The sequence below is a fragment of the Camelus dromedarius genome, chromosome 25 (assembly GCF_036321535.1).
Source record: "Camelus dromedarius isolate mCamDro1 chromosome 25, mCamDro1.pat, whole genome shotgun sequence".
In the NCBI taxonomy this organism is placed as follows: Eukaryota; Metazoa; Chordata; class Mammalia; order Artiodactyla; family Camelidae; genus Camelus; species Camelus dromedarius.
In genome coordinates, this window is record NC_087460.1 from 17,190,843 (window position 1) to 17,204,152 (window position 13,310).

The 13,310-nt window shown below is 39.9% G+C and overlaps 1 protein-coding gene across 2 annotated transcripts in view; it reads right to left on the reverse strand.

Moving 5' to 3' along the window:
* TM7SF3 (transmembrane 7 superfamily member 3) overlaps positions 1-13,310 on the reverse strand; it is a 35,749-nt gene that overhangs the window by 12,933 nt on the left and 9,506 nt on the right. For both annotated transcript variants that reach the window (XM_064479140.1, XM_010997114.3), the window contains 3 exons: positions 6,369-6,523; positions 3,838-3,988; positions 734-854 (listed from right to left, as the gene is read on the reverse strand). In XM_064479140.1, coding sequence (XP_064335210.1) covers positions 734-854; positions 3,838-3,988; positions 6,369-6,523 — 427 coding nt within the window. The remainder of the gene's footprint in view (positions 1-733; positions 855-3,837; positions 3,989-6,368; positions 6,524-13,310) is intronic.

Here is a 13,310-nt window from a genome sequence, read left to right on the forward strand (position 1 = left end):
TCAACCAACAAAACTAACTGAGCATCACTCTCGTGCGGGGCAAGTCTCATCTATGGGAAGGAACCAAAAGCTCGAACGTCACACTTCTGTGACAATTCTGAGTGTGGCATCGGGAAGAAAAGAGAGGTGGTAAGGTTAAATAACCAGATGTGCCTGTTGGGCAGGCCGAGCGGATGGCCAGCTTTGCCATTTGTTAGCTGTGTGCCCGTGGGCAAGTCCCTTAACCTCAACAACCCTTGGGGATCCTTTCTGGAAAATAAGAACAACAGCCTCTTCTTCGTAACATCCTTAGGATTAAATGACAAAGAACAGACAGCACCCGGCACTGGAAGATGCCCGGGGGCATTCAAGTGCTGCTCAAATGTCGGCGATCATCACGATCATCACCGTTAAAGTAGAAACCAGGGCAGACTTTTAATTAAAATAATAAAATCCTCACAAACATGTAGGAGTGTTTAATGCCTCCAGAATGCTTTCCATATGTAAAACTCTTTGCGAAAAAAACTGAGATGTACTTCTAAGCTCCTAATAAAGACTCAACATCTGGCTCTTCGTAAGAATGGGGGGAAACAACATTCATTGTAAAGGAGAGCTCCAGTACTAGCAAGAAAGCTTAAATTACTTCCATTCCAAACAAAAACATGAGACAATTCAATTTTCCTAAAGAGAGCTATTGATTTTGAAACCTACACAACAGCTAAAAGCAGTTTCAGGAGATGGGAGACAGACGTACCTCGCATAGCCTAGGTTTGCTGGGGCGAATTTGATAGTTGTTTCAAAGAAATTATATTCCAAGTAAATGTTGGGATCGATATCTAAATCAAACTCCAAATTACAGCCTCCGGGGATAGGATCTGGATGGAAAATAAGAAAGTTACTTAACACAGAATTCTTTTTGGGGGGGGTGTAGGGGGGAGTGGTAGTTAGGTTTATTTATTTATTTAGAGGAGGTGCCAGGGATTGAACCCAGGACCTTATGCATGCTAAGCATGCGCTCTACCACTTGAGCTACACCCTCCCTCTTAACACAGAATTCTTTGTATGCAAATCATACGCAGATAAACAGAACCCCACTCTCACAAGAACTCACAATACAGAAGTTAAGTAGAGAGCTTCAAGTTTTGTGCTACCTCATGGACCAAGGGGAACGTTAACTGAGGTTACAAGCCATAGAACAGGGGTTAGCAGATCTTTTCTGTAAAGGGCCAGATGGTAAATATTTTAGGCTTTTTGGACTTGATGGTGTCTGTGGCAGCTACTCAACCCTGCCCCTGTGGCAGGAAAGCAGCCACAGATGATAGTAAACGAATGGACTGTGTTCTAGTAAGACTTGACATGCAGAACAGGCAGCGAGCTGGATTTGGCTTGTGGTCTGCAGTTTGCCAACCTCTGCTCTAGAGTCAAAAAAGTCAGCACAGACAAAGATTCTTAAGCTGGGGGTCCAAGAATCGGTTTCAGGGGCTCCGTGCACACTCTGAAACTGCATGCCAAATGCTGCATGTGTGCATTTCCTAGAGGGCGAAAATTTTTAATATACAGAAGAAAAGTGTCCACTCTCCATCTGACCCTTTCAACAGGGAGAAAGATGGTGTTATCCTCAGCACTGGAAGAGTCTCTGTGTGCATATAAAAGAGTAAAAATAAAAGACCTCAAGAACCCCAAGACCATGTATTGGAATAGTACGTGTATGTTTAACCAAACACAAAATACATTTGGGATATTTAATTTACGCTAACAGTGTGCTCAAAACAGCTCTTCTTTTCTTATTAGGAATGCTATTCATGACTTTCAAGCATGACAAAGCTTAAATCACTTGACATTCATTCAACTCCAAGCCTGGTGGACTCAAGTGGAGAGGCCGACAGAAGACAAAACAAGGTAAACCAATTTAAAGACTTTTTAAGAGCTCAACTTCATACACTCATCCAATCACTCCCACAGTGGGGTCTTAGATTCCATAAACTGTTGGAATCCTGCAGATCGGGAATAGAGACACCCAGAGTGCACAGGTTTCAGTATCACGGGGAATCTTTCTCAGGATTCTGGGCTCCTCTCTCACAGTCTCCTTTGCCTGCATTTACCAATATTTACCACACCTGGGAGAAGGATATGTGTTGTAACTGACGCGCCACTGTTCATAGATTTCCTTTGTACATGGACCTCAGTGGAAGTTTGAAGTATAGCGGCTTTTTGTAACTCAGGTAATTACCCTTCTGCTACAGATGACATTATCTTTCTTCAACTCCAACCACTTTTTGGATTCTACCTCCTTTACTAGCAATTGCTCCCTCCCCTTCCCTTTACCACCAAACTTTAAGAGTATGTAAATTTCCTCATCTCACCTTCACCCCTCAATTGGGATTATGTAGTTTGCATCCTCGCTGTGCCACAAAAATGATGCTCACTCAAGGCCACCGCTGACTCTGGATCGTGCCAGCACACGGACACTTTCAGTCACCTCTCCTGACCTCTCTGCAATGTACTGTTTACCACTCCTACTTCACGCAGGACGGCCAGGCTCTTCTCTTATCTCCCTGTCTACTTCTCAGTCTTACGATTATTCTTCAGCAGTTAGCATCCCCCAGAAGCAGTGCCTGGCATGTGGTAGGCACGATCCAGTTATCTGCTATTATTTCCCCCCTAAATCTCTACGTTTATGCCTGGACAATCTCACTCACTTCTGTGGCTTTTACTAATAGCTATTCAGTTGGCTATCGAACCCCACTCCTCCACTCCAGGCCCTTAAACTGGCTACTACGCATGCCCATTCAGATATCCTACAAGCAGCTCAGGTGCATTGTGTCCCAAACTTATGTCACTATCTACCCCACTCCAACCCCCTAAAACATCCAGCACCACCACAACCCTATCTCCACAGCTATTCTGCATCACTATCTCCCAGCTGCACAAATGGGACGTCTACGCTCCCCACTTTCACAATCCATAACCACTGGTCATTATGTCCTTTCAAGTCTACTTTCCAAACACCTCAAATCCATCCGCTTCCCTATCCCCCACTCTTGGCCTCTGTTCAGATCCTCATTTCTCACTTTGAGTCCTGAATGCTGGGCTGTCTTGACTCTGCTATGTCCTCTCTGATCCACTCCCCCCACGGCTTCTAGAGTTAACCTTCCAAGAGATGAAATGCATCGATCACATCACTCCTTCATTTAGAAACACTCTACGCTTCCTCAGAAGCCCCCTCAGAATAGAGAGCAAACCTCACATTGAATACAAGGCCCCTCACACTCTGGCTCCAGCCATATCCACTATTCACCATTCTCCAAATATCCCAATCTTCTTCTATGCCCCCCTCTGCCTAGAATAACCACCTAATGTGTTAAGGATCATGTCCTGTCTTTCTGTGTCTTCTCTTTCTATTACAGGTTCCCCAAGGGCCACCTAAATGTTTTCCAAATGAATAAATGTGTCCCTACCAGGACTTTCAAGCATCACACTAACTGTCTGTCTCCCTTGCTCTTAAAATGTTTCTGATTCAACATATTATACTCGTAATAACTATGTTTAATAGGATTATAGTTTCCCCTAAATTTTCATGAACAAGTCCTGCCTTCTGGAGAGTAACAGGGAGTCAAAGATAGACAAGTTAATGTTAACCACTATATATAAAAATAGATAAAAAAACAAATTGCTTCTGTATAGCACAGGGAACTGTATATTCAGTATCTTGTAATAACGTTTAATGAAAAAGAATATCAAAATGAATATATGTATGTATATTCATGATTGGGACATTATGCTGTACACCAGAAATTGACACATTGTAATTGACTATACTTCAATCAAGAAATAAAAAAAAGAAGAAAGACTAGTTACCTCTTTCTGAGTAGGAGAGTGGGATGGCCACATTCTGGACAGGCTTAGCATCTAAAGTCGCCAAGTGCCAAGTGCACATACTCTGCTCTGGTCTAAGAATGAAAACCAGTCCTTTGTCAGTGCCTGTTTCCGAGGCATTGGGAAGGAGAGTCTGCCATGAGAAAAGAAGAGTCATCATGAATTGGGAGATTTTAAAGTCCAGAGCTGACCTAGTGTGCATGCCCTGTTCCAAATCTTCTCAAAACAAAAAGGAGTAAAAACAGACCTTCCTTAAGCAATGAAAGAATTCTCTACACCTCTATGCACTCATACGTACACATGGAGAGAACTAGTTAACATATATGCTCTTTGATCAGGAATGGCAGATACACAGTAAAATTCCCAAGTTTTTCAATCTCTTCCATTAGGATTTACTACGTCAAGTACTAAGACTACTGTGGGAAGGACTATTGTGTGAATGACAAACCTAAAACAATTTAGTAACGAGTCTAATGGCCTTTGCTCAAGAGGAAACTCCCCATGGGCTGGGGGAGGATGATGCCTTGTGAGCTGTGGTGCACTATTCCCAAGGAATCTGGGGCATGAACTAGTTTTATAGACATCAGAAGGGCATGATTGGCTAGGAGGCTGGAAATTTCCTTAGAAGGGGAGCAAGTCCAGATTTCTAGGGTGAGGCGACCTTGCTGAACTGAGTTGGAGGATGGTGACTGGTTAGGTTTTCTTGACAGAGGTTCCCTGTAAATGCAGGCTGACTTAGATTTGGATTTGGGATGTGGGCCAGGCCACCAGGCCAGCCTCCATCTGTGGTCCTGATATACAAACTAACTTGACCAATACCAAGACGAAAGGCTGAGCTCTGCCCCCAAGGAGTTCAGTTTTTGGAAAGCTTTTTTAAAAAATTTGAGTTGTGATTGACATAAACCTCATATAAAGTATACAAGGAAGTTTTGATCAACGTAGACTCCTGTAACACCATCACCTCAACCAGGACAGTCAACATGCACATCGCCTTCTTTGTGCCCTGCTCTTACCCTTCCTCACGCCCCCTCCACTCTCCCATCCCCTGCCTCCACCTGCTTGGAAAGCTGAGTGGGTAACAACACACTAAGTTAAGAGGTAGTAGATTCAGAGTGCTTTCTTAGAGCGAAGGAAATGGGAAGAAACAATTGCCAGATGGGTTTCAGTTTGACAAGCATAAGAGAGAATGACCCAAATACTAACTGAGGAACTACAGGGTCCACGGTTTCAGTGAACCCACTGCTAAGATGACTCAGAAACCCCAAAGTGCCACACTTCACCAAGATGTCTCCACCGAAACAGCTCTCTTCACACAGACCACTCACTTCCAGGGCCACGTGCGCCTCTGGTTACCATCTTCTCAGTGGTATAAATACGGCGGGAACTAAAGGCAGCCCAGGAAGGAACGTGACTAGGGTTGAGGATAACTAAGACCCTATCTGCATGAAAACTGAAGCCCAAGATGCTGTTCATACAGGCCACTTTTGTCACATTAGTTATACCAACATCCCTTTATCCAAGTTCCGTGTCCTCAAGTGCAAAAATAGGCATTAGAACTACTTTGTTGAGCTGTTGTGAGAATTACATTAACTATATTGAAAATTAAATGCAAGGGTTCCTCATAGGAGCTCCAGTGAGTTTCCAGAGGTGCCCATGAAATTACACAGGTGTAGCCACGCATTTTGCCAGGTGGAGAGTCCAGAGATTTCAACAGATTCTAAGTCTATGGCCCCAGGAGCATAAGGCATTTATATTTATTGCATGCCTACTGTGTGCCACCACTGGCCTAGCACACAGTAGGCATGCCATAAATACAAATGCCTTTTTTCTCCATTCTTTCTCTTCCTTCAAATGTTGTCTTTGTTGTGATGTTGTTAAGAAAGAAATCATCTATGTGCCATCTATGTTTCCTATGTAAGGGCCTGAATAGAAAGTTTCCCTTTGCATTTAGAGCCAGAAAAAACTTGGCTTCCCCTGAAGAACTGGCATGTTTCTTCCTTGTAAGAAAGTTATAAAATTGAACATGCTTTGATTTCTGTTCTGGCTGCAAAGAACTCTGGCAAAATCAACTATGGGTCATAGACACTGTTATCTCTTCAATTAACGTAATTTATTCCTTCCTCTCTTTCTTGATCAAATTCTTTCATTTCTGGTCTATGAAGACACTACACACACACAGGCACACACAGTTTCAAAATCTCTGTGGTAGAGGCAGAAAGGCAGGAACAAAAAAATACAAAATATTTAGTTTGAAAGATACTATAACCAATGCCCATAAAATATATACCCATTGGACTAAGACAGCTTTGTTTAGCAAATTCCAGAGTATCAGAAGGTAGGCTTAGGACAAATAAAAAGCACAACTTATGCAGAATGAAATTCATTTATTAGTCTAAGAGGTCATGTAGACTAAACAGAAACAGATTTGTAAAAAAAAAAAAAAAACATTCACACTGAAGACAAGCCCCCAAAATGTGGAAATGGCTTTTACAGAAGTAATTCTCCGTACTTACCTCAGAAAAAGAAATTGTTGTATTCTGATACTGTGAGTGTATCTGGAAAATGAGAAAAGTCACATTGCTGGAAATATGACGCAAGATAGCTTCCTCTGGAGAGGGCCTTTTGAGCGTGAAATATCTAAATTTCCCCACAGAAAATTCAAGAAGACCTACAATGGGAGAAATGTTTCATTGTAACATTTGTACCTCTAAGCGATTTGTAGAAATTACATACTTAAATATACACGCAGGGCTAATTTAATCCTCAGAAAAACCCGTTGAGATTAATATTATCATTACTGACCCCATTTCACTGAGGAGGACAATGGAGATTCAAAGGGGTGACACAGCCCACCCAGGGTGACTGGGTGGAGCTGAGAACTGAAATGGAAGAAAGGTTATTTCCAAAGATGTGAACAATACTTAACGTCCTGAGGATGCTCAAGGACCTGGGTTCCCAGAGCCCAGCCCAGCTGGTAGTAGCAATAACATCTCCATTCGGAACAGGGTCTCTGAATTTAAGGATTAGTAACGCTGATGAGCTACTAACAATCATGAATGAACAACAAGTTCATACTGTACAGCACAGGGAACTATATTCAATATCTTGTAGTAACATGATTAAAAAGAACATGAGAATGAATATATATATGTTCTCATATGATTGAAGTATTGTGCTGTACACCAGAAATTGACACAACATTGTAAACTGACTATACTTCAACAAAAAGATATTAAAAAAAAAAAACCAACCAAAAAAAAAAAAATCGTGAATGCACTGGTATTAGAGAACATGACGATCTAGTGATTTGTGAAGTCAGCCCAGCTGGAGAAACCCAGCTGCCTTCAGTTTGATCCCACCACTTACTAGCTGTGTGATCTTAGGCGAGTTACTTAATTCCCTTAAACCTCCATTTCTCCATCTGTCAAATGGGACTACGTTACCAGGCTTGCAAAGGAAGGTGCCTCAACATGGTCAAAAAATGTCTGCTGAGTGCCCACACCAGGTATTTTGTATACAGTCTCGAACCACAGGGCCTTCTGCAAGAAGGAGTTGTTTGTTCGTTTGTTTAAGGATTGAGTTCAGAGTCCACACAACAGACAGGCTGTAACAACAGCTGACACCTCGCTAGGTCTTTCCTGTCTGTCTACTCGCCCCCACTGCCTGCTTGTGTTTCACTCCCTCCCTCTGTGCCTTTCTCCCAGCTGCACACCCCTTCTTTCTTTTTCTGCCCTAATTCTCAAGGAATCCACTACAGAGGTTTGCTCTGACTTCTGTGTGGTTCTGGGTTCCCATCTCAGCCCCGCCCTATGGTCAGTGTATCTCCGCACATGGAGCAGAGAGGCATAAGCAGTCTTGGGGGTTCAAGAAAAGAAAGACTTCAATCTAGAATAGATGCAAAGGAGTTGATGAGGTAAAGGTTACTGTCACCAGAGTCCCACAGTGGAAAGATCATGTTCTATCTTAGAAGAAAATTAGAGTCAGTGGGAGCTAAAAAAACACTCCAGACACTAAATAACTTCCCAAATCATTCTTATGCACTGTTTCCCAAGAAGGCTAAATTTTTTCAACACTGTTTTCGTTGTTAACACATGCACTCCACCTGGATGATTGAAAAAAAAAAAAGATTATCAAGAAAGGCTAACCAAGAAAACTAAACAGAACATACAAATAGTGTTAGGGCTAGAACAAAGGTTAACAAATGTTCTCCAAACTCCATGATGTTATTATAGTACCTTCATGATTAACTTAATTTTTTAAGTGATGATAGAAAAAACGGTTATCTGTGGTTATAATTTAACCTCTAAAAATCCAGAGACTATTTTAATAGATGTGGCAGTGATGAATGAAGTATTTCTTATTTATATAAATAGAGAGACATTTTTAAACTTTTATGTGGGACCAAACTCCAGCCCAAAAAGAGGTAAAAATATTAGAGAGTGGCTAATAGAATCTATGGAAGTCTGGAAAATGTAGAGAGTTTTCTGGGTTTTTTTCAGAGGGAAATAAGGAAAACATTTTAACATTCCCTAGTCTTCCCATCATCACAATGACTTTATTAGGAAACCAAATTATACATAAAACTAAGTGGGTCTCAGTAGATGGCACTAAAAACCTTCCATGTTTTGCACTTTAATTTTGGTCCCATCTTTTCTCCATCTTCCAAGTCTCAAAACCATCCACAAATTCTAGTCTGTCAAACTAAGAGCAGTAGCAGTTTATTTTCCTAGGAATTAATTGGATTTCCATCCTTTAACTGTCCAAAGCACTCAGCTCATTTACCAGCCTGCCTTATCTAGTTACATTCTCAGTTTTTCTGTTTTTTTTTTTTTTTCAGTCCCTCCCCCATTTCCTTTGACATTTGACATTTCATTTGACAAACATTCATTTCAGTACTTACGGACTAGTTGCTCTGCCTGGGTATTGTGACCAAACCTGATGTAAGTAAAATTCATAAAGGTTATGATTACTTATCACTTAAATTTGCCCTTAAGCCTAGCTTGGAAACTGTTTTAATAATCCTTATCAATACATGGGCTTTAAATTAAACTACTACCTGAAATCTTTACAAGCCCTGGAAGAGACTAAAGCTATCAACTAGTGAAGCCTTGGTTTTACCAAGTGTGACAGATTAACCTTGCCTTATTCTGTCACACAAGGGTGAAGATAAATCACAACTCAGAAATGCCTTGAGAACCAAAACTTTCAGTGATTTAAGACAGGGCCATAGAAATGGAAACATATTACTAAACAACTGGTAACTTAAAATAAGCAGGGGTATCAAAAGTAGGCATTCCTGGGAATGTATGTTAAATGATTTTTCTCTTCTTTGCACATTTCATTGTTTATCAAATTTCCATAGCGATCACGAGGTGTTCTCATCAGAAAGAAAATGCACAATTCGAAAAAAATCCTCCATCCTTGATGGTAACTCAAAACCCGGATTCCACCTCAACTCTTCATCTGAAGTTTATCAAACAGGGACACACCCACCCTAGACAAAATGGTGACACTCTCAACATTTCTGTCACCTGTTTTGTTTTTCCCTTAAAATGGTAATATTTTTCCAGATCATATATAAGCCATATTAAAAAGAAAAAGGCAAGAAATGTAGAGAAAGCAAATTCCTGCAGCAAGTACACTGTACGGGAACAATCACTATTCGCAGTCTGGTATAGCAGGATTTAGGCAGATATCAGCATGAGTATTTCTACGCAGATGCATAAAGAAAGACACAAACATGTTTGGGCTAGCCCATTTACTAGACCTTCGGTATCCTTCCACATCAACACAGATAATCCTAGTTTTACCATTTTAAAAGCTATATAATATTCCAGTCTATGTAATAATGATTATTCAACCAGTCCCCTACTGATGAACATATAGGCTGTTACCATTCCAGCATGAACAAAAAATAAGAAATAAAAAAGTTCTATTTTGTGAAAGAGTATTCTAGAAAGTATATATATATATATAGTATAATATATCTGGCAATAAACCTGTCAGAGATGGTTTTTGCTGTGACAGTGTAACAGATCAGCTTTGATCTTAAATGGTTAAAATACTTAAGAAGTCTTGTTCTAAGAAAATCAGAAATGAAAACAAATAGCTTCTGGGAGAATACATAATGATCAGGACCAAAAAATTAGTCCCTGCTTCTGACTCCAAGAAGAACACCTGGCATTTCAGAAGGTTACAACTTTCATCTATTACTTCCCAGATTTCCAAAAGCTTCCAAAAAGAGGATGAAGCCTCACCAACCCTCCTTCTCCAGTCAAAAGTCTGTAGCAAGAACCAGGCAGAAGCCAGATAATAAATGGGAGACACACTGTGCACATTACTCTAAAAACTGATTGCTTGACCAAATTAGTAGGAGCATTAAAAGCAAATACCTCTAGGGGTATATTTTAAGTGATTTTTTCTTTTCTTTACACATGTCTTTATTTTTCATCTTTTCTGTCTGTGCTCACGAGGTGTTCTTATTAGAAAGAAATTCTGATACAGTGGTCATCCGCCTTGGTTGTGCATTACAATTATCTGAAGATGCTTTGTAAAATATACTATTGCCTGGGCCCCTCTCCTGACCAGTTAAATAAAAGTCCCTGGGGTTAGGGTCCAAGTATCAATTAAAAAACAAGTACTTATTAAAATAACATGCACACAATGAGGTGCAGAAGTTCACGCTGCCAGGTTAAGAAACAGCAAGCATTTCCGAGGTCTTCTAGGGACCCCTTCCAATCACCACCTCTTCCCTCCTCCCCAGAGGTAACCCCTTTCCTAACTTCTAACACCACAGATGCGCGCAGTATTTTTTTTATTTTTTTGGAAATCTAATTAAATGAAATCATATAGCATGAATTCTTTTGTGTCTAGCCTTTTAAAAATCAACATGTTTGCAAGATTCATCCCCGCTGCTATAGTAATTATTATTCAATTTCATTACTATATACGTCATGAAATAAATATACCATAATTTATCTATCTATTCTACTGTTAATGAACATTTGGATTATTTCTAGTTTGGAGTTATCATGAATAACTCCATTCCGGTATTTTTTTGTATGTCTTTTGGTGCATATATACACATTTCTATTGGGTAAACTTATCAGTAGAAATTATCAAGTAACAGGGTAAACCTGTGTTCAGTTTTAGCAGCTACTCCCAAATAGTTACCTACAGGGTTTTGCCAATTTATACGCCTAGCAACTCGTGAGAAGGTAGTCCAGTTACCCAACTGTCTCACCAACACTGGGTAAGAACATGCTGTTTTATTTAATGGCAATTTAAATATCCTCTTTGTGAAAGGATCTGTTTCAGTCTTTTGCCCACTTTAAAAATTGGATTATCTGTCCTTATTGAATTTTAGGAATTCTTCAGGTATCACTGATACCAGTATTCTGCCAGATATACGTTACAAATATCTTCTCCCACTCTTTACAGCTTGTCTTTCACTCTTTTCTTACCTTGAGATTAACAGAAGCTTAAGGGTGTTTTTAATTATTAAAGTATAGCTGATTTACAATGTGGTGTTAGTTTCAGAGGGACAGCATGGTGATTCAGTTATACACACATACATATGTATTTTTTTCCCTTTGTCAGATTCTTTTCCATTACAGATTATTACAAGATATTGAATATAGATCCCTATGCTATATGGTAGGTCCTTGTTGTCTAGCTATTTTATATATAGTAGTGTGTCTCTCTTAATCCCAAACCCCTAATTTATCCCCATCCCCTTCCCCTTTGGTAACCATAAATTTGTTTTCTATAAGTCTGTTTCTGTTTTGTAAATAAGTTCATTTGTATCATTTCTTTTAGCTTCCACATTTAAGTGATACCTGTCTTACTTCACTTAGTATGATCTCTAAGTCCATCCATGTTGCTGCAAATGGCATTATTTCATTCTTTGCCATGGCTAAGTAATACTTCATTGCATGTATATGTGTGTGTGTGTGTGTGTGTGTGTGTGTGTGTGTGTGTGTGTGTATACATACATATATACACACACCACATCTTCTTTATCCATTCATCTGTTGATGGACATTTAGGTTGCTTCCATATCTTGGCTATTGTAAATAGTGTTATGAACATGAGGTTCATGCATCACTTTGAGTTAAGAGCTTTCTCCAGTTATATGCCCAGGAATGGGATTGCTGGATCATATGGTAACTTTATTTTCAGTTTTTAAAGAAACCTCTATACTGTTGTCCATACTGGCTGCATCAACTTATATTCTGACCAATAGCATAGGAGGGACTACACCATTCTCCACACCCTCTCCAGCATTTATTATTTGTAGATTTTTTTGATGATGGCCTCTGACCAGTATGAGGTGATACCTTAAGGTAGCTTTGTATTTCTCTAATAATTAGCAATGTGGAACATCTCTTCATGTGCCTGTTGGCCATCTGTATGTCTTCTTTGGTGAAATGTCTGTTTAGGGTTTCTGCACATTTTTTAATTGGGTTGTTTTATTGATATTGAGCTGTTTGAATATTTTGGAAATTAAGCCCTTGTCAATCACATCGTTTGCAAATATTTTCTCCCATCCCATAGGTTGTATTTTCATTCTATTTATGGTTTCCTTTGTTGTGCAAAAGCTTATAAGTTTGATCAGATCCCATTTGTTTATTTTTGCTTTTGTTCCTATTGCCTTAAGAGACTGACATTCTCTGTATGTCAGACAATGTTCTGCCTCTGCTCTCTGCTAGGAGTTTATGGTATCATGTTTTGTATTTAAGTCTTTAAGCCATTTTGGGTTTATTTTTGTGTATGGTGTGTGGGTGTGTTCCAACGTCACTGATTTACACGCAGCTGTCCAGCTTTCCCAACACCACTAACGGAAAAGGCTGTCTCTTCCCCACTGTATATTCTTGTCTCCTTTGTCAAAGATTAATTGACCGTAGGTGAGTGGGTTTATTTCTCAGCTCTCTATTCTATTCCATTGATGATCCATAAGTCTGCTTTTTTGTTCCAATACCATGCTATTTTAATCACTGTAGCTTTGTAGTATTGTCTGAAGTCTGGGAGGGTTATGCCTCAGGCTTTGTTCTTTTTCCTCAGGATTGCTTGGGCAATTCTGGGTCTTTTGTGGTTTCATATAAATTTTAGGATTATTTGTTCTAGTTCTGTGAAAAATGTCCTGGGTATCCTGCAGACATAGTAGCCTTTACTGAAAACCGTTTCCCCACCGCTCGGCGATACCACCCTTCACGTAAGTGACCACATGTGAGGGTTTGTTTCTGAACGCTTAACGGCCTTCCATTAACACCAACACACTGTCTTAATTTCTGCTCCAAATCTGTTCTTCCTCTTCAAGACTACTTTGACTATTTTTGGTTCTTTTTCATTTCCGTATAAATTTTAGAAAGCAGCGTGTGAAATTCCACAAAAACGGCCTGCTGGGATTTGATCGGATGGCAATGAATGTATTAATTTAGGGAGAAATGACACCT